This window comes from Leuresthes tenuis, unplaced genomic scaffold (assembly GCF_036924035.1).
Source record: "Leuresthes tenuis unplaced genomic scaffold, fLeuTen1.0.hap1 SCAF_12, whole genome shotgun sequence".
Taxonomy (NCBI): Eukaryota; Metazoa; Chordata; class Actinopteri; order Atheriniformes; family Atherinopsidae; genus Leuresthes; species Leuresthes tenuis.
The window spans coordinates 1527203-1549617 of NW_027325366.1; the positions used below are offsets into that span (position 1 = coordinate 1527203).

A 22415-nucleotide genomic window follows, 5' to 3' on the forward strand; every position below is an offset into this window, starting at 1 on the left:
AGGCTTGAATCCAGTTTGTTCCAGGAGTAAAACGTGTTGCATTTCCCTACCAAACTAAATTGAACAGAAGTTGCATAAAATAGAAATACTCATGTAAAGTACAAGTTTCTCAACACTGTTCACTTTCCACCTTTTCAGAAAATGTGATAAGTGTAAGATGGAGGAGCACAAGTCTGAATGGAAAATTCTTTTAAAGAAAAACTCACAGTGACTGTCTCTTTCAAAGTCAAAATGGATCGAAAACACCTTCTTTTATAGGCTTGGACTCTAAACTAACTCGATCAGCTCTTTCATGGTTTGATTTCTACTTTCAATGCACAGTTTTGTGCAATCTTTGTCTCCAGAGGGAGGTGGTGCAATAAGTTGTGGAACTTTTGTTCTGGAAACCTGGATTTAGAGCTCATATGGGACTGTTTTTTCATGTTTGGCTTTGGAAACAGTATTTCACTGCAGGCAGATGAGATCAAACATTAAGGAGAAATTCTTAGATGAAAAATGAAATACTGGTGGTCTGACGAACATGAACAAATTGAAATCCTCAGTGAGATATCTAATTTCAGGACGGAGCTACTGTAAATGGATCATCATGACAAGGCATCGCACGGCTGGACTGCTCACTTCCACACGAGGCGAGGAAGAATTTGATTCACAGTCCATCTGTCTGCGTACTTTTCCCCTTTGGGGACAGTTGCCTGAGTCACACTGCCATCATGTCTGCCTATAAGTGGCACACCTCCCATTCTTCCCTTCATCCCTCTCTTCATATGCAGAGGGATGCCTTAAACACAGGAGCAGGGAGGGCGTATTAAAACTATAAAAGTCTCATTATCATTCAGAAGCTGGGTCTGTCCATTCCTCCTGAGGTCCCATGCTCTGGGTGAAAGCTTGTAAATAAACATGAGGGGGTCTCGCTCCACTGTTCATTAGCCCAATAAACTCCAGGTAACCCAGGCCTGCTCTCTGGCCCCAAGACAATTGCTTGTAAATGAGAGATACACTGGATAAATAAATTATAGGCACAGAAGAAGCACGAAGAAGAGGAGAAGTGGGCAACAAAAACTATAAGGTTTAATGAGGGTGCCCTCACTGTCCTGTTCACCTGTTTGAATCACCTCAGCGCTGCTGCAGACTCTGAGCAGCTCAGACAGAAAGGAAGACATTCATGTGCCACTATGACACATTACAGGGTCTCTCTTTCTTTCTATTACAAATTTAGTCCCCAAATCTAAATGTTGAATTGTGCAGAAAAAAATCTAGAAGAGAAGTTTCCTACTACTGAATTTTTGCTTGTTTTTTTTCTCTTTTTTTTCCATAAATTCCCAATCTGCAACAACAAGACCAGAGCAAAGTGGAGATGTTTGGTCCTAATGCACAGCAGCACGTTTGGAGGAAACCAAACACAGCATATCAGCACAAACACCTCATAGCAGCTGTCAAGCACGGTGGTGGAGGGCTGATGATCTGGGCTGGTTCTGCAGCCACAGAACCTGGGCACCTTGCAGACACTGAGTCAGGACAATGATCGAATGCAAAAGATGCAGTATCCAATTTAATACAATTTAGTTTTATGAATAATGTCAATAATGACATCTCAGGGTACTTCAAAGATACACCTCATTTAAAGTCAATTACAATCCAATTCATTGTAATACAATCAAAATCCAGTCAAATAAAATTCAATCAAATCCAAATTAGTCCAACTCATACAGAGACAATTAAAAAAGTAGCCAAGCTCAGGAAACCAACAGATTGGATCTAAACTGCTCTTCGATCCAATCCTGAGCTGCACGAGGCGACTGTGGGGAGAAAAAACTCCCTTTTAACAGGAAGAAACCTCCATCAGAACCAGAACCAGGAAGGGTCCATCTGCCTCGACCAGATTTACTTACTGAAGCTCAATGGTTGGGAAAAATGTGCCTCCAAGCAAAAGCTTTACCCCCTACCAGAGACACCAGTTCCACACTAAAACCAGAAGCTGACAGGTGCTTCTGATACGCTGCAAACACAGTGAATCCAGGACAGAAGCTCACTCAGGGCTGGACTTTTTTTAGCCAGGGAACACTGAGTTCAGGTGCTCCGGCCAAAAGACCCACTCAGGCTAAACCGAGAGGAGCAGCAAAGTATAAGTTAATGTTCTAAGGCATCAGCAGCCACTGTGTAATCGATAAGATAATCGGCTCTGTCACACTTTTCTTCTTGTTCTTTTTTTAAATTTATATTGTATCGAACAACCAACAACTAAAAAGGTTTAGGTCAATACTCGATTCGATTAACTTGACTCACTAAACAGGTTATCAGTTAAACTGTTTCAATCTGAGGATTTTCAGAACGACGGAGTCAGCCCTCAGCATCAATCCAGCTTCTACATTTTAGGCTAATTAGTGGGACTCCTCCAAGTGTCCAATATCATTCTAAAGTCAGTGCAACTTCTACACCTGGTTGACCTACGACTCCTGTTGTATCAGCACAGACCGGGGGTCTTACATGGTCAGCCAATTTAAACGGCTCTCTTTTAATCATTAGGAGCTCTTATATGCCATGCATCATATGCAGCTTCTAACCTTTGGGACTGGCATTGTAGGAGAGACTCTCATTTGTATACAGTGTGTGTTACTGGTACTATAGGAGCTGCCAATCAGTACTGGCTGTGGGGGATGGAGGAGATGGAGTATGGACGACTGAAACTGCCTAATCCAAAATAAAGACAAAAATATATAACTGTGGATAAACAGACAAATGTGATGATAATGATACTAACACTGAACAACAACTTAATTTATACAAAGAAAGTGAATAGAATGTGAAATAAATAAGTTTTTCTGCTTTGATTTTAAACTTTTTAACATTTTAAACTCATTTACTTTGACACTCAGTTTTTTTATTGTATTTGTTATCTTTATTGGAATATATTTAATTGCTTTCTTAGTTAATTTGTTATTCCTGTATTTATTTCTCTATCATCTATCCATCTATACCACTTTATTGAACTGATTAGTTGTGAGAACATGCTAAAGAAAAGCATAGAACTCGAGTTTCGTCCACCAATTATGAAATAAAAAACTAAATTGAAAAGGCCAATTTGGAAGACATCAGTTCTGTTCCCTACAAAGTCTCTCCTGTAGAAATTGTTTGCCTGCAATGTTTTCCAGTTAAATTTCGGTCAGTGTGTATCAAGGAGAGACAGAAACTTACAGAAGCTAAGTGAATGGTTAGCTTCAGGATGAGGCTCCCCATCAGCCACCCACTGCAGGAGAATAATGTTGGACTCCTCATATTAGCAGCAGACTGTCCACCGTCCTCCCAAATTCATCCCCTTGGGGCAGCCATATTCCATGACAAATTCTCAGGTTTGGACTGTTCCCATTATGAATCGCTCCCCTGAATAGAGATGTGACAGATCCAAGAAACATTGGCCATAACTTATCGCTCATTCACCAGACCTGGAGTTTAAATCAACTCAGAAGAAGCGGGTGAAGAGGGACATAATTCAGCCACAGTTTCTCCCCCGGCCCACATACCCACATTTGACACCCATTGGAAGGTCAGCATGGAAGTGAGGAGGATAAAAAAAGATGCTAAAGTATACGGACAACTAAATGGAAAGGCCTCTTTTATATGCTGGCTGGATCGGAATTCCTTATTCATTCATTCAGCTTTAAGCTAAAGCATCAAATAAAGCCCATATGCTTTCTGTGGCCCCAAGCAGAATCTGATTTACTTTTATTCTGCTACAGTAGCTGGTCTAAAGCACCAAAATATCTTTTTATCTAAAAATCTACTGGGAGAAAAAACAAACCACACATATTGTGGAATTCACTCACAAATTAAAACTTTTTTAAACAAACCTTGATACGTTTCACCAATTTTTACAGCAATCAAACATACTGGAACACCCTAAAGTCCAGTGTATTTAAATCAATGAGCCACGAAAGCTTCAAACTGAACAAATAACTAAAATAAGATTAAAAGTTGCTGATCTCTTTCATCTAATTTAGTGTCATGATCCGTGTTGTTTTGGTGTTGGTTCTTTCCATTCTGGTTCTTCTTAGGGTTCTGTCACTTCCTTGTTTCCTCAGTCTGTCTCCAGTACAGCCATCAGCTCCATGTCATGGTTTAAGTCTTCTTTTCAGGTTTTAGGTTTATTTCTTGTCACATTAGGTTAATTTAAGTCACCTGTCTTTGTTTCACAGCTGCACGCCATCACCAATCACCTCCCCACAGTATTTAGGTTCCCTGGCAATGCAAAATCCTCACCTCACTCCATGCATCTAGTTCACGGTTTATTTCAGGTTTGGGCAGGTTTTTGCCTTATTTTCCACAGTTAAGAGATTTCGTGTTATCCGGCTCAGCCGCGCTTTTTGTTCTTGGCTACGTTTAAATAAATCAAGTTTTGCTTTTTGAAATACTGCATCTGGGTCCTCCCTCCACTCCACTCTGTTCACCTGCACCCGAGTCCTCCTTCCTCTCCAGATGTCGGCAGGATGTTCAATGGTGGAGTAGGTCTTTAATCCACAATTTAAAGGCTTCCATTTTAGAGGTATATTACAGTTTTTCCTCGATTGCTTAGATACATTTCATGAAAGCTGCTCTCCTTTTCTCCAAACTGAACACAAAACCCAATTTTTAAGCTACTTTCACAAAACCTCAGACTCTTCTTGCAAAAACACAGTTCAATCTGTGCTCAAAACTGAACTATGTTGTCAAATCGTGCCCCAAGTCAATCAAAATTAAAAACACTACTAAGCAGTCCCTACAGTCACTACATAGAGAACACAAAGCTAGAGAAATAAATGTTTGTTCACTGTCGGCTAAATGCATGTTGCAAAAACAAAAACCTGTGCATTTAGCACTTGTAAAAACAAGCAGAAATCTTGTGCATTTGCCACTTGTGTACAATAAGCCCATGTAAGAATAAAGTACAAAAATATACAAATAAGTGCATTACTCAGCCACAGCATCGTGTCGCCGTACTGGGTCAGGCCACATTTTGTCTGGCCAGGCAACGCGGGGGGTGACCCCTGGCATGCTGTATCCATGCCTCCACAACCATGTCACCACAGGCAAGTTCCATGGCTTGTAGCAGATTGGGGTGTAAGGTTGGCATTCATATACCTTCCATCGCCATGAGGAGAAGAATTCCTCAATGGGGTTTGGGAAAGGGGAGTACGATGGAAGGCAAAGATTGATAAAACCTTTGTTCATATTGAACCACTCTCTAACCTGGAAGGCTCACATTGTCCCAAACAACAACATAGATGGGATGCTCATCCTGCTGCCCTAACAGAGCATCTTGCATTTGATTGAGGAAAATGAGGAGCTGGGGGAGTGTTGTAGGGCCCCAGGTTGGCATGATGGTGGATAACCCCATGATTGCAGCACATAATGTAACCTTGCCACCACGCTGCCCAGGGACACCAACAATGGCCAATCACATTACAGCCTCTCCTTCTCCTTTTGGTGAGATTACACCCAGCTTCATCCATAGATGTATTCATGGGGTCTTTCCATTGCATCCAGTTGTAAAACCCTCTGTAGAAATATATATAGTTTTGTAAGTGATACAGAAAAAGTGGTTTAGGCCACTACAGTAAATCACTACTTAGAGTAATCAACATTGAATGTGTCTGGATATATACCAACCTGTACATACTGGAATCTTTGCTCTTTGACTCTGTCCGAGATGCGATCAAAGGGCACTCTGTACAGCTGTTTCATGCGCAGTCTGATGTGCTTCAGGACACAATCAACAGTAGAGAGGCTGACACTGTTGATACCCTCAATTGACATGGTCCTCAATGACCTTCTGCTGAATTTCACTCAGTTTAATGGCGCTGTTCTCATGGACAATATCAACAACCAGGGTCTCTTGGTGTGGGGAGAACATACCTGTCCTCCCACCCCCATGTGGCAGTCTTTCAAGTCTACTAAATGCAGTTACAAAAAATATACATGGAATAGTAGGCCTACAAACCGTTAGACCAACCCTCCATTACAATACTACAGTACATTGCTGCAGTGATGTACTGAAACGTATTTACTTACAGTATACTGTGCTGCAGTATATAGTCTTACAGTAATTGCTGTCAACATTTACATACTGTACTATAATGTCAAAAAGGTAATTATCTGTTCTCTTCTCTAAATCTCCGGATTATGGTGGACACAGTGAGTCTATTGATGTTTGGTTGTACCCTCATGCTCATACCATGGATAAGAAGATGGTCAATTACAGTAGCTCTGATTTCATCAGATATTACTGTTCTTTGTCTTCGCTGACCTCCTCTCACATGAACTCTTCCTCTCAGATTTCTATCCATTGTAGGGCCTCACAAACCAGTGCTCTCTGAACTGGCTTATATGTTCCCTCACATCATTAGCCTCAAGTGTGATCAATTTTGAGTTGTTGAGTTCAAGTGGTGACACCCGTGCTTTAATTGTGTTTAATTGTGTTTGACTTTTGTCACCATTATGCAGCACGGGTGCATCACAATGAAAATGTGTTGGCAAGTTGCGTCTAAACAGGTGAAAAGTGCTTATGGTTTTGCTAAAAGAGTGATTGATTCAATCAGTGGGTTCAGGCAACTGAGCATTTGGTTCAGACAATTGGGTTTAGTGTTGTAGCTATTGAGAAAAACTGTAATAGTTAGGAGTTCTTATCTGTAAAGAGTTCAAGAAGGAATAAATAATCCTTGGATCCCTTAGCAGTTGAGTTTAAGGTATTGTCAATAAAGAGATGTCTGATTGTAGCAACCCCTTTCTTAATCCAAACACCAAAGCCACTGGTCATGATTGAGGGTACAATGAGTGAGTTTTTACACCAGTGGAGCAGAGGGAATCGCTTAAACTGCCTCCAGATCTTGAGAGTGCTTTAAATTTGGGTTCAGAGAGTATTTGGAGATGGGATCTAACAGAGCAGTACCTGTAATGAAGAGGGCCCACGAGATAAAGGCTGCTGCCAGCATTTAGGGGCCATGTCAGGTATAGAGAACTCCTTCCATTGGCAGCCCAATGGTAAAACTGAAAATCAGGGAGCAGCAATCCGCCATACTGTCGATTTCTTCCTGTTCAAAGGTTGTTGTTTGGTTTTTTTAAATGCCAAATGAAATTAGAAGTCACTTCAGCTTATTACAGGAAGGATGATAAACTCCAAAGTTCAATATAAAGTCTCAGGCGTGTCAACAGAGGGAGATTTGCTTTAAAGAGGTTTTTAAAATAATCTGTAATTCAGATTCCTAAATATCTCAATTTATGCTTGTTTATTTTAAGAAGGCATGGGTTCACCAGCATGATCCCACTCTTCTGTGTGTTGACTTTATTGCCTGATATTTTTCCAAAGCTTTCTAGTGACCGAATCACTCTTGGTAAGCTGGTTAAAGAATCTGAAAGGTATACCATCAGCATAAAGAGATATTTTGTGCTCCACACCATTTGTCTGTATTCCTCTATATCGTATTTATCATACAGTATGGCTGCTGGTGGTTCAATAGCAAATAAAAGGGGTGACAGGGGGCACTCCTGCCTAGCAACATGACTGAGTGGAAATATGAAGGAAGAGTGTTGTGAGATGTGACTGCTGCCAAAGGGGAAAAATAGACCTGTTTTATTCAAGAAACAAAGGCAGAACTGCCTGTGGGTATAGAAAACATAGTCCCACTCCACCCATCAAAGGCCTTCTCAATGTCAAGTTATACTAATATTGGTGGAAGGGGATCATAGAGGATATTAAACAGCTATTGTATATTAACAAGAGTGTCTCTCTTTAATACAACCTGTCTGACTGTCAGATATAATGGAGGGTAGAGCAGTTTCTAGGAGGCAAGCCAACATCTTTGAGGGGATTTTACTGACATTTAGGAATAATGGTTGCCTGCCACAGGGGCTGCACGGTGGTGTGGTGGTTAGCACCCTTCAATCCCCACCTGGGGTCTGCATGTTCCCTCCGGGTTCTCCAGCTTCCTCCCACCGTCCAAAAACATGCATGTTAGGTTAACTGGTAACTCTAAAATTGTCCTTAGGAGCGAGCGTGTGTTTCTTTGTCTCATTTGTCTCTGTGTGACCCTGTGATTCAATTCAATTCAATTCAGTTAAATTTCATTTATATAGCGCCAAATTCAAAATCTCAAGGCACTTAAGTAATATAGTCCAATTCAAGCCAATTGGAATTCAATTCATTGTAATCATAATCCAATTAATTCATATAGACCAAATTAAAAAATAATATCCTAGCTAAGGAAACCAACAGATTGCACCGAAACTTGTCTTCAGTCCAATCTCCCGTCCTGAGCCTGAGGGACTGTGGAAAGGAACGCCTCCCTTTAACAGGAAGAAACCTCTGGCAGAACCAGAACCAGGAAGAAACCTCTGGCAGAACCAGACTCAGGAAGAAACCTCTGACAGAACCAGACTCAGGAAAAAACCTCTGGCAGAACCAGAACCAGGAAGAAACCTCTGGCAGATTCAGGAAGAAACCTCTGGCAGAACCAGACTCAGGAAGAAACCTCTGGCAGAACCAGAACCAGGAAGGGTGGCCATCCGCCTCGACCAGCTGGGGTTTGAGAAGACAGAAAAGAGGGAAAAGAGGGGGGAAAAACACCATAACACCATTCAAAGGATACCTGCTGGAACAGGGAAACACAGGTTAATAACCACAATAATGTCACATGTACATAAAATCAATTGAGAAATTAAACAGGGGGAAAAAGAGAGCAAAGTGAGGAAAGGTGTGACAGATGAGGTCCCCCCGCAGTCTAAGCCTATAGCAGCAGGATTACCTGAGCCATCTCTAGGTGATGGACTGGCAACCTGTCCAGGGTACCCTGCCTCTCACCCAATGACCTCTGGGATAGTGGTCATTGACCCAACCAACAGATTAAGCAGGTACAGAAGATGGATGGATGGTTGCCTGCTGCAGATGGTGGAAGGGAGTCAGAGGTGACTGACTGACAGGTGACAGGCAGTAGGTCTGCTTCTACAACCAGTGTATGTAGTAGGACTGGCTGAACCCAGGAGTGTATCTCTGAGAACCATCTTCTGAAACCCCTACCTGGGGGAGGTGGAGACACTCACTTCCAAGCAGCAGTGGTTGAAAAGAAAGCTGTGATGTGGTGATGACATCAGAGCTTCATATTTCAATGGCTCTTTTGAGAGGACTCTGGAATCTTTATTGAATTATGGTTAAAAAAATAATTTGTAAGATCAAATGTCTTATATTTTCAAATGGGCATTTATTGGTCTGATTATACATTTTAATATAAAAGTAATGTTTTTATGTGAACGGCATCAGATATTTGCTTAAATGATTAAACTTTTTGACTATTCGCCTTGATGGTTTATGAATTTAACTGTTTTCTCTGACAGCTTGTGGATAGTGCAGAGCACCAGATGAGCAGTACTGTGATTGGCCGGTGAGAAACATTGGATTGTACAAACATAAAATCTGAAACAAGCTCAGCGAGAGCTTCAAGCCCATCATCTACCATCAATGAGCCAGATTTAGATGAATAAACATGCACAATGTGTCTTTTTTCTATTCAGTATTTCATTTTCATAAGTTCTTTACAGATGTTGTGTTGTTACATTTGTTTTATATTTTCCCTGAAACTTTTTTTATTTCTAAATGCATCGTGTGTGTGTATCTAAAGCAGCTATTTACAGTTCAGCTGGTGTCTATCTTCAGAGACTAAGGAACTTATTTAATTCATTTCTGTGCGTCAGTTTTGCACTATTCTTTTGTTCTTATTAAAAAGTGTTAGAATTATCTCCCTTATTGCATGTATGTGTGACAGTGAAGCATCTGTACAAAGCTACAGTAAAAGAGACATTGACACGAACAGATGTGCTGATGTGGGCTCGCATATCTCAGGTCACGATTGCAGAAATAAATTGTAATCCTCTGATAACTTACACAGATGTGCACAGCATATATGGCTTTCCTGCCATGTAACATGGCCTTCAGGTGAGACTAAATACTGCTTTATCTTGTCCCTGAACCCTTTGGCGTGCTGGCTGGTGCTGCGTCTCCTTCAGCTCTCCCCATTTTGAAACCCCCTCTCTCCTCCACAACCCTGGCATGACCTCATGCTCTTCACCCTCCCAGTTAGCCGGTAGTCAATGAGTCGGTTTCTGGCCTTCGCTCTCTCAAGTAATTGCGGATTACACCGGATGCAAGAGTTGTTTTAACCACCTTATCTGTTTCCCAAAAAGCCAGCAGCATTTTCAACAACTCGCCAAGCTCTTGTTACACACCCTCTGTTCATGATCTGGCTGTTTGTTCATTTGTACGAAGGCTTCAGGCTTTCCCATTGCACAAAGAATTCCATGCATTCTGTTTGAGATTCAGTGGAGGGAAATGAGCTCTTTGAACAGGCAGCTAAAACTATTTAACATGCTAACTGTAGAGTCCGAGGTGCAGCTCTTGGGCTTTTCAAAGTTTCTGAGCATTGCACGTCTGACCTTGGGGTGAACTTGCTGGGATGTCCTCTCGTGGGCTGCACTCAGCCTTGAGTTTATTAAAAATGTATCAATTTACTACAATAATTTTGCTTTCTTAAAGTTTGTATTCAAGATAATATCTCAGTGTATCAGTTGTTGTTATTGTGGTAATTAAACCAGAACCAACCAGTCCCCATGGCTGATGAGGATAAAAAGAAATGGTTTTGCCCTGCTGTTTATCTTATTCATATCATCCAATGTTTAGTTTTTCCTCAGCCACAAGGTATCCTTGTTTCTTCTTAAACCCTGGATAATGGTGCCGGTATGTTTGCACTAAGAGGTACGATAGATCCAGAGGGTTTGGACGAGCTGTGGTGGCTGAGAACATGAGAAAAAGCTTGCTTGGATTGTCCACTCTGCAGTGTGGCAGAAATCATAAAAGGGATTTTATGAAAAACCCACAATATCTTTGGACATTCTTACTGATATATAAACGAGCCCCCGGGAACGCACCAAACCCTCACAACATCACTCTGATTGTTTAGACACTGGAGCTTGAAAGCACACATTCAAAAGTGAGAGTGATACTGAAGTGATGTTGGTTTGTGTCATCATTTGAAATGTTTAAATATAAACTTGTCCTAAGGCTTATAGGCAGCCATTGTGGGCTCAGCTGCAACGCTTTGGGGACAAAATGCTTCTATATATGACAGGCTGCTCTAAAAACAGAAGCCTGGCTGCTGTCAGACCCACATGCCCAGGCATCCTGAGATTTTCTGCCAAATTGTCAGCAAAGAAGTCCCGATAAAGACCTGAGTCACTGCTGTTTGACTTTTTATTTCCTCAAAGCATTAACGAGACAGGACACACGACATGGCAGAGTATGGTTTAAAAGCAAAGCAGGAAAAACATTTGCAGAGGCCAATGAAAAGATGGCAGATCAGTGGCAAAGCAGCACAGAAGGAGACAGGGATCGAAACGATAAGATGGATTTAGTGGTGTTCTTTTCTCTGGTGGGGTTTATTGTGAAAGTTTAAACAACTCTGTTCAACCAGGATGAGAGCATGTACTGTATATTCAGAGTCCAGACGAAAAATAATGTGCATAAATACATAAAAATGCAATCTACAATAAAAAAACATCATTTAAAGAAAGCATTGAGGCTCCAACCTGAGCCACTAGCACTGGAACAAAGAAGAAACCAGGTCACCATGTGGGGTTCCTACCAAGGTACGGTCAGTCATTACAGTCCATCTACCAGAATTCTGTTTTTCAATAAACAGAATAATCATTGTCTTAAGTATAACTAAAATAAACTAATAATAGTACAGATCTTAATAATACAGGTGCATGTATGTTTTCGTGTAGCATAGAAGCATCATAATAAACACATTTTGTCTTATTTACCTCACAGAATGGGGAAGATAATAGTGTCATCATCACTATCTAACATAAAGAATTATGGGATTTTAATTTCAAGTTTTAAATGCTAAAAATAGCTAATTAATTCTAATGGCCCAAAAGCAGAACCCTGGGAACCAATGAGAAGGCCCAGCAGACCCATCCACTCTCTGTGACCCTCTGACTCTGCTACAGGCCCACATGCATGCTGCTCACTTACAGCACCATGCAAAAAGCAAGCTGTGTTTTATTCAGATTTATTCATATAGCATCAAATCACAGCAAATGTCTCCTCAGTGATACAGTCCAATTCATTGTAATCATAATCCAATCAAATCCAGTTCATTTAATAAAAAATTAGTCCAATTCATACATTCAGAGTCAGTTCAAAAACTATTTCCAAGCTAAAGAAACCAACAGATTGCACCAAACTTCTCTTAAGTCCAATCTCCGTCCTGAGCTGCACGAGGTAAAAGTAAGTCAATTTCAAATTAGCGTGCGCCTGTGGAGAGAAAAAACTCCCTTTTAACAGGAAGAAACCTCCATCAGAACCAGAACCAGGAAGGGTCCATTAAAGGATCTGCATTAGGCTGGTTTAAGTCATATTTATCTGATAGATTCCAGTTTGTTCTTGTTAATGAAGAATCGTCCTCACACACCAGAGTAAGTCATGGAGTTCCTCAGGGTTCTGTGTTTGGACCGATTCTTTTTACTTTATACATGCTTCCATTAGGTAACATTATTAGACAGCATGGCATAAATTTCCATCGATATGCTGATGATACTCAGCTAAAAGTTGAAATGCTGCCTTTTTCACAAAGATGAAAATCTATATGAAGAAAAGCCTCATTTTCAAATGTTTTTTCTTGTTTGGGCTAGATTTGGGAAGGCTAAACAAATACACTTCTTTCTTTCTTTTTTGGGGGCTAATTAAGAGCAATCCAGCCAGAGTTAGTCCTGAAAAAGACATTTTTCGACTACTACTTATTATGTGCAGAAGAGAAATCAACACTTTACAAAGACACCTTTATTACCTCCTGGTTGGGTTTAACAACAACGTTGCTTAGTTATGATTGAAATCAAAACTTCTTGCTTAGGATTGAAAAATGTTCATTACTGATGTTAATTTCACATGCAGTTGCTCTCACATCCACTATAGATTCTTTAAATGTGAGCTGAAATGGCCTACATGTACAAGCTACCCATGGGACTCTTAAATATCTCGAAAACCACATTTGGAAAACAAAATAAGACCATTTAATTTAAGCAATGTTCCCCTTGGAAAGGTACTTTGTTCTGTGAGATAGATACATGTCTTTTAAAGCAGAGACATTCACACAACATACAAATCAGGGTCCTGAATCAAAGGTGAACGCTCTGTGTACCACTTTAAATGAAAGCTCCCTCTCTGCCAGTAGCTGTCACACTTTATCAGCCGTTCACTGTCACCTCTTCTATTCCACAACCCTCTCTGCTAAACAGGAGGCAACAGGTTTTATGGTGCTCCCCACAAAAAAGGCCAGCCGTGGGATGTCTAAGCATAAAACACTATTTGTTGTTTTCCTGCCGCTTTCATTTCACCTGCCTTCACAGGGCCCCGGGGCAGGCAGGTGCACATACTTTATGAGACTGAGTGACACCTGAGTCCGGGGTCTGACACAGATGCTCGATTTCCTTTGCACCAACACCAATAAAACAAGACGATGCTCTGTGTCAGCTCCAGAAACAAATATGGGACCCAGACGCAGCTTTGGGCATCGCACTCTAACTTTGTCTGACAAGAGGCTACAGTCCTACAAATAGGACTGTCTCACAGAGCAACCAGAGGGACTGTGAGGAGAAAAGACACATTTCACTACAAATCCAATATGAGGGAAAACCACTTGGTTTAGTGCGTTATGCTTGAGTTTATTTTTGTCTCTTGACATTTCTTGCAGGAGGAGAGAAAAAAGGCCGAGCCGTCATGGTTCATTGACTTATATTTTATTCGCTGGGAGTGACCATATTGGCACTTTTGTAGTAATGCATCTGTCACTTGTTCTTGGTCTGTATCTGTTTCTCCTTAGCCAGCAGTTTTAAGTAGGCTTCTATGGCCCCTGGAATACATTTGACTATGGTCGCTGGCGTCTCTAATGCCACGTTTCTGACTATAGAGCTGCTAACTACCGGGGTTTTGTCCTCAGCGGGTGTTCTGTGGAGTTATTTTCATGTCCTGCAGAATGAAAAACCTGTGAGAATCATGTTTGTGCAAACTTATCAATGAAACTGAATTGGCCATGCACCAGTTTTAAACTGTTTTCATGATTAAATAATGGGTTGCAACTTTCCAGCTGTCACTGCTTTCATGAGACTTTGGACTCACCAAACTTCCACACCCCCTTTATCCAGTTCAGGGTCCCAGCTGCTGAACCCTTCGGTGCTTGTTTCCCTTCTCCTGTTTGTCTCTCTCTCTCTGTTTCTCTTTGGCAGGGCTGGTTGTGTGGCATACTGATTGCTCACTGGACTCACCTGAGTGTCATCCTCATCCTCCCCGCGGTTATCCTCTCCCGGATGGTCAGTTTAGCCTCCTCTGTACTCAGCAGGCCACTCACTCAGGGTAGCTTTGTGGAACTATATGTTCGACACCTCCGTCTCTCTCGTTCCAAACTTCCAGCTCCATGCATAGGAAAGCAAAGGAAAAACTGATACCTCCACAGTCAATCTTGGTTTTAACCTCTAATTCTAATATTCTGAAATAAAGCTTACCTCTGTGATCTTGCTATTAGCCTGCAGCTCTCCTGCTAAGCCCCGCCCCTTACTGGGTGTTCTTACTTGCAGTCTCTTGTTCCTGTCTGTGTTTCTTCAGTCTTGATTTCTTTCTTCACACCTGTAGTCTTTTTATACCTCGATAAATCCATCTCTGCATCTCTGATTAGGAGTCATAATCCACACATTAAAACCACCTCAGCCCAACACACCTGTGTTGGGTGGAAAAAGATGTTTCAGCTGACTAAATATCCCTGCAATGCTGCACAAACTTGAAGCTCCAGGTTCCCAGAGACCCACCGTTCCTCCTGGCTGGATGAATAACACATTTACTCCCAGGATGTGACACTCCATGCCTTAAAGATCTTAACTGTGCACTTAACATTCTGCCAGTGTCCCAAAGCTTTAAGTCCAGGCACCTTAATGAGAACATTTGTCTCGAATCGAGTGCAACATGCTGAGCTGTAGACTTTATTAATGGGTTACTCCTCAAACACAACGACGCTGACACAAAACATCCCATTTTAACATTTAGCAGAGCAGAAATGATCACGGCCTGATATGATAAGATATGCATCTAGGTTGTTTGGTTAGGACAGAGCCATTTATCTCTCACACAGCCTCTTTCAGTCTGTCACTGGAGATATTTTCAGAGGTGAAGAAGGTACTTTTCACTCCGGCGTTACAAACACATCCGGACAGTTAACATTTAAACAGACTCTAATTTCAAGCTTTACTACATAATGTTTTCTCACCAGAATGAAGTGAAAATATCTCCTGTTTAATCAGAGCCTGGCTGCATCACTCATCTGGAGGTTCAGATGTGAGGTCATGAGATGACATGAGGGAAGTCATCATTTGTACTTAGAGCTGAATGATGGAACTCATCAACATGACAGGCCGCTGTGTGAGTCTGAGGTCTGTGGACTGAAGTAAAAATCTTACTAAAATAAGACTTTAAAACACAATAATGATTAAATCACTATTTATCTTTTCACACGCTTGAAGTTAGTAAAAGTAGTCAGGGTCACTGCTACAGTTCCGTTACTTTAAGATGCCACATCCTCCTCATTTTTCCACATCTCCTGTCTGGTTTCCTCATGTTTGTCCATCCCATTCTCAAAATATGTGAAATGTGCTAAAATGCTGTAAGGACAGGACCTGGCAGACTGGTTTGCCTCTGCTCCATCTCCAGACTGTCTCTGTTCACTAACTGGGAAAAGTCAGCTCGTCTCATCATCAGCGGGCTGTATTCAGCCCCAGCTCTTCAATCACTTGTTGCCAGATTGTTTCAACTATCAGGCAACAAAGTCTGTATTTAGAGCTTTTGTTGGCGGAGCTACTCATGACTGTCAAACTGAAGAACTGAGTTCAGCTCCTGTTATGTCCCAGAACAACTGCTGCTTTTTGGTTGAGTCGCTCTTTGGTAGGGCTTACACATTAAAAACTACTTGTATTATGTATGAAAACATCATAGCTTGTGTTCAGACGCTGTAACTTATCCCATGAAAATATCATGGATTACCAGAGGACAGCTCCTGCTGACAGCAAACAGATGGCTCACTTTGAAAGCTATTTCTGTCCATCTGCATTAATACGTTTTATTTTGAGTTATATTTATTCATTTAGCTTGATTGTTGACACCCCTTTCTCTTTAGATTTACTGTCTTTGACCAGCTTCAGGTCCTGTCTGCCACCTTGTTGCAACCAGCTGCTGTCGCGCTCCGCTCACGGTGCCTGCCGCTGTGCTCAGCTACCATCTGCCTGCATCGAGCCCTTCTTCCCAGCCACGCTTCCACCACCATCTACTCTCCCTTCCACCTGCTCAGCCATCAGCAACCCTCTCATTACTTTAAATAAACCCTGTTCAGCTGTTAGACTTATATATACGTGCCTCTGGGTACGAGCTCTAACTGTTTAACATTTGAAAACATCACCAGATCATTTTGTGATGAACAAACATGTCTGTCTGTCTGTCTGTGTCTGCATCTTTGAGTCATGCTATGTGCGCAGATTCTTCATTTCAGTCAGTGGACCTGGTCTTTTTATCCAACTTATGGATGAAGTGCAGCCACATGTCTGCACAGTATTCATACTATGTTAAAAAAAAAGATTTGCGCAAATGCAGAAGCAACATTTCCGCCCCGTTAGTGGCACAGATCAGGAGGAATCCTTCAACACGGGTTAGGACAGTCTGTCGTCAGGCAGAAGTGTTTTTTTGACCCTGTAAAGACCCTATTTGACTCAAATATTCCCTCCTCCCCATTAAACCAGAAACGTTTTACTTGACTCTGACGCACTCTTCTGATAGCCATAAAACCCTCACACTGACATAAAAAACAGCGGTTTATTGAAAGATCTGAGCAACATTTATACTGAAACATGAAGACATGTGGAAACCTTTGAGCACGGCAGACAGACATTTAATTGCTAATAAAAAGAGCACAGCTTACATGTGTTCAGAATAAATACATACACACATGCATACATACGATAGACGGTATAGACCTATATGTACATCTTTGTCAAACACACTTTTAAGCTAAAACAATAGCATAAAGTCACAGTTATGACCACTACAAGGGAGCCCATCAAGGTATTTTCAGTTCAGTTTCAACACGCTCCAACACTATGAATAACCAAACGCACTCCACTAAACGCACAAACAGAACGCGCTTTGCCTCTTCTCTGCCAATAGGGTCTGAGCAACGAGGGGAAATCAATCCACTTATTATATGTCTACTTAATACTCTGAGTTTGTTGTCACAACAGTTCATCTATCGGTACAGAAGACCTCACAACTGGAATAATTTTATCCTTATGGGAGTAAAAAGAAATCCTCTCAAAAAAAGATTACCCCTGAAGAAACTTGAGATGATCAGCAGCTTTCTCTCATGGCTCTCCAGGGGGGGCCCTTAGTGGATCATACTGAAGCTGATTCCACCCCGGCAGTTCTGTGGGGGAATGCGCCCAGCGCCCTGCATCAGTCTGGGTACAAAAGGAAACCGGAAAACGTGCTGTACTTGTTGTTGTTTCCCCCGTGCGCCTTTCCGCCGTCCAGTTTCACGTAAATCTCGTCCCCGGAGTCCAGGTGCAGGACAACGCTGTTGCTGGCGTAGTCGTAGTTCTGGTCGGCATCCTGCGCGATGGCACTGGCCCGGACCTGGATGGAGAGTGAGAGAGAGTGAGCCATACGCACGAGCCAGAGTGCGCGTGGAGCCATTCACAATCAGAGTTCACAGTAAAGATTTTTCTATCGACTGTATGAACAAATAAAAACGGAACCAAGATCCACTCTACTGTCATGCGTACCGCTGGACAACAGTTCAGCCGCGCTTCACATCTGAACACTCACACCGCCAATTCACTCGCACGAATGTTCTGTTTGAGGAGCGCGTGCATAGCGCAGGTGTTAAAAGTGAGCAAAGGGAGTATCTACCTGTCCGTTCTTGCACAGGTCTGCCCACATGCTCGTGCCGTCTCCTCCGCGCATCAGCACATGGTAGGTGAAGTAATAAATCCCGGACACTTGGCAGGTGAACTTGCCGGTTGTCGAGTCGTAGTGGTTCCCCAGGTTCGTGACAACATCATCGAACCGCAGCACTTCGTATCCCTCGTGAGGGTTTTTCAGACCCACATAAAACGCGATCTTTGCCCCGTCGATAGCAGAGCTGAGCTCCCCGCTGGTCTCGGTCTGCGCTGTGGTCAGTACTCCGGGATACCCCGTCTTTCCAGAATCTCCTCTGTCGCCAGGCGGCCCTCTCGGACCGGGGGGTCCCGGTTCGCCTGGTGGCCCCCTCGGCCCGGGTTTCCCCGGCCGACCCGGCTCACCTTTAGTCCCTTGAACAAAGCTGGGAGAAGGGATCGCGCTCAGGTCCTGCATGACCTCCAGGGCCGTGGCGCTCGGTTTGGGGTTGTAAGGGTCACAGATCATCCGACAGGTTCCCATCATCTCATAGTGCGCATCGCTCCTGGAAGTTTGGACCAGCAGGGGGATCGCAATGATGAGAGCCAGAACCATGATGATGCCAAACACTGCGGCGACTATTCTCCTCCTCTGCAGAGTCCGAGAGGCAAGCGCTAACACATCCGTTTTGCTTTGGGAAGTAATGGTGAAAGGTTGTATGAGCGCTACGAGATGAGAAGAGAGGAGAAGCAGGGAGTCGCTCTGTACCACGTTAAGAGAGCCCAGAGCCTGAGGCGCGGCACGGCACGGCGCGGCGCGGCGCCACTGTCACTCCGCTTCACACCGCTGACAGGAGGATTATTCGTGTTGGCGTGGCTGCACGCGGCGGATCTCACAGCAGAAAGAAGCTTCCAGACACTTTTGTTGGACTGCAGCAGGCACGAGGGGAACAGAGAGCTGTTGACGTAAGAAGTTGAGGGCAAAGGCTCGTGCCATTAAGATTTCAACAAAAACAATGGCATCTTTATGGATGAATGACAAACCCCTCTGCAGGGGATGGGATCAGGAACCCTAAGGACGCTTTGAGTATCACACCCCTCCTTTACGTCCAAAAAACAGAACACCTTCAAAGAAAAAGGGTTTTCTGTCTGAAGAGCAAAACAGAATCAACTGTTACATGTGAATTTAGGAGAGTATGATCCTGTGTTAGAAGCTTTCATCCAGATTTATCTTTTATTGTATTCAGTGTACGGGGAACGTCATCTTTAATGCATTTCTTACCACTGAAGGAGCAATTATAGTATTCCACAGCATAGAATAAAGACAATGGCTTTACTGCAATTTCAGCTTCATCAAATTAAATCTTGATCCTCAGGTGCAAAAGTCAAATGTTCTCCCAATGTTATACACTCATAACAGGAAACAGGAACAGGAAAAAACATTTTGGAGCCCAGAACCAGGTAGCAAAAAGCGTGCCGTGCTCACATACAACCGCAGAGCAGAGTTTGATCCAAACAAATAAAAGAAAGTTTGACTGTGTTTCACTGACTATGTGACCATAATGTTCATTTGGCACTTATTAAAACAAAGACTGGTCCTTGGCTGGCCCGAGGCTCACTGAAACTGGATCAGAGTTGAATAAATATGGAATATGATCCACAGTTTCTTACTGAGAACAGTTGGTGGTATTAATCTTGTGTTCAGAGCTCTTCTGTCTTCCCCTTAAACTCTCCAACTTCTACAAGCTCTCACATGCTGTGTCCATCTTAACTAACACCATAGGTCACCTAAGGAAATCTGCCTGACTTTAACTCTGAAGAACTTCAGTTTCCATTAAGAATTTAAAGAGGAAAATGGAGTTCATGTTCTGGTGTCAGGCGGTCACTACTGGAAACAGTTTCCCTGTTCGAGAGGGTGTTGGTGAAGAAATTCAACTACTCCCTCATCAGAAGTATGTTTGCTTTAAGCAATCCAGATGAAACGCTATTATAAGCTACTTTAAAACGGTATGAAACGGTGATGCAGATTAAATTTAACTGAACTGAACTGGCCCTTGATGATAGAGAATGTTGGTCAAGTTACTTGGAAACAGTAATTAGTAACTGATTACTTCTTCAACAAAGTAATCCAGTTACTTTACTGGTTTTCAAAAGTAACTTACTTTGATAATGACTTTAGTTACTTTTCACAAACATGATGCACAACCTATAAAGCTTTCAGGCTAATTCTGCAGATTCCATCATATCGAACCGACTCAAATGATTCTTTTTCAAAGCACCTGTCGCTCTTAAGTCTGTTTGCACCTGTTTAGCAGAGGTTTGCCCGGTGGAATTGGATGTGGGGGGGGGTTTCTCAATGAGTTCCACAGGTCTCATTGATTGCTGGACCTGTTGACAATGATTGCTGCTAACCTTGTCTCTTTTGGTGCTCTTTCAGAGACATATCTGTTCAGGTAAGTGTGGGAGGTTTTGGGACTAGGTAAGTTGGGGTTCCCTTTACGTTTCTTTTGCACTCACATAGCATGGAATTGTTGTTCCACTGGGTTTATTGGTTGTGCCGCCACTGTTTTGGAGGGTCTTTTGTTAGACAAGCTAGTTAGGTATTTTGTTTACTTTCTTTCTTCAGAGATAGCTCAGACAGGCCTTCTTTTGTTACATTAATCTCATTTTATTTTGCACAATCACGTTGTCCCATCCTCCCCCCACCTTGGAGTGTTTTTGTTACAATAAACATTTGTTCACTTGAATTGAGACTTTAATTTGCTGGTTGTTGTGTTATTGTCTGCCAACTGGTTTCACCAAGTGGACGTAACAACAAATACAAAGTATAAGAAAAAGAGGTGACAGCTCCAGAATGCCAAAAATACTGCATGACAGTGTGAGTTAAGATGCTTTTACGGTAAAGTGCTGTATTTTAGGAATAGTTTCAGTTCTGTTAAAAAAAAAAAAAACTGAATGGACTGGAATTTATCAGATTTTCTTTAATATTAACAATAAAGCACTGTATTTATACTGTTGATTTACAGTAAATTTACAGCAATTCATTACAGTGTTGCTCAGATTTAAGGTGGAATTTTTCCTAATGTTTTTGTCACTTTTTACCGAGTCAAACTCAAAGTGATGGCGGTGCTTCCGAGCTTAATGCTGCACGGTCCTGCTCTCTCCCGCACTCATGTCATCTCTTGCTGATCTACACATTGTCACGAGAGGCTCTCACAAACAAAATCACGGTTTAGTAACGCAGTAACGCAGCTTGCTTGCGGGAAAGTCACAGTAATCTAATGACTGTTTTTGCAATTTAAATCCTTTACTTTGCTCGTTACTTGAAAAAGGTAATCGGATTACAGTAACTCGGCCTCACTGGTGGTACCCCCACAAGTCTGTGCTGCCCAACAAAATAAAAGAACATTCATGTCAAATTATTTATAGATTTTACTCCTTGAATTCCATAAGATGCAAATATATTCTTCATCATACAGACAAATGCTCTGTCTGTGTAAACACATGCTGGAAAGTTTTACACAGTGAGTTTCATATTTTGGACCAACTTCCAGGCAAAACTAAGTATTACCACAATAATTTAAATTCTTAATGATATTCAAGAAGTCGAGGACCATAAATCATTGCAAATATTTCAGCATCTTGCTTTCATTGCTTATGTAAAGTTCCAACCTCATTCCTTTAATGTTTTATTGTGACTGGGACCCGATAAGTGACAGTTTTTATTATTTGACATGTGTTGCATTGTAATTCATTACAGCTACTGCTTAAATGATGGCTGGTCCAGCTGATGTTAACTGAAAAACCTGAGCAGTGTGTGTGAATGACGGCCTGAGGTCAGTAAACACTCACGCTCTATACAAACTACTGATATTTTGTTCTGCTTGGGTTACTAACCTCACATGAAATTAAACAGGGAAAAAATAGCATTATTTTTGGGGTAACCCTACCTCTCATCATGCTATATATCCTAAATATGGAATCTGCTGTTTCTATATTTCGCCACATGACAAAAAATCCGCTGTATTTAGCTATCATTAAATAAATTCCTGTCAGATGCGGTTTATGTTTTCAGATTGGTTTGAGATCAAGGATCGCTCTCATGAGGGCAGCACAGACCCTTGGATCCTTCTTCCTGTCCTGGATAACCACAAACAGCCTCTGCAGCTGGAGACTTCTAAAAGTTGGCTGATGCCCATTTTCTGTTACAGAGGCATGACTTTCCTTCTGCTGTCGGAATCAGCGAATCCTCGTCACCACAGATCTGGGATTTAACTTCTAACTTGTCCCCTTCTCTCAGCACGTTAAGCTAGCAGCAAACAAAGCACCCGTGTCCATGTACCCGGGGGTTCCCATCCTGTCCAAGAGCGTCTCCCTCTCACACACCAGAGCAGCAGAGTAACACAGTCAGGCATACAAGTAGACTGAGACTG

The 22415-nt window shown here is 42.1% G+C and overlaps 1 protein-coding gene across 1 annotated transcript; it reads right to left on the reverse strand.

Moving 5' to 3' along the window:
• Positions 1 to 16984: 16984 nt before the first annotated feature.
• c1ql2 (complement component 1, q subcomponent-like 2) lies at positions 16985 to 18690 on the reverse strand. The gene is made up of 2 exons (XM_072397612.1): positions 18017 to 18690; positions 16985 to 17740 (listed from the first exon to the last, which is right to left on the reverse strand). The coding sequence occupies exons 1-2, from the start codon at positions 18596 to 18598 to the stop codon at positions 17561 to 17563; spliced, it is 762 nt and encodes a 253-aa protein (XP_072253713.1). The 5' UTR covers positions 18599 to 18690; the 3' UTR covers positions 16985 to 17560.
• Between the last annotated feature and the right edge of the window lie 3725 nt (positions 18691 to 22415).

What these genes read in the sequence shown, in the direction of transcription:
- c1ql2 (XM_072397612.1), bottom strand. Translation starts at nt 18,598, where the DNA reads ATGGTTCTGGCTCTCATCATTGCGATCCCCCTGCTGGTCCAAACTTCC. An exon ending in ACCTGTGCAAGAACGGACAG is followed by an intron (nt 17,741 to 18,016) that starts GTAGATACTCCC and finishes CTCTCCATCCAG; the next exon opens with GTCCGGGCCAGTGCCATCGC.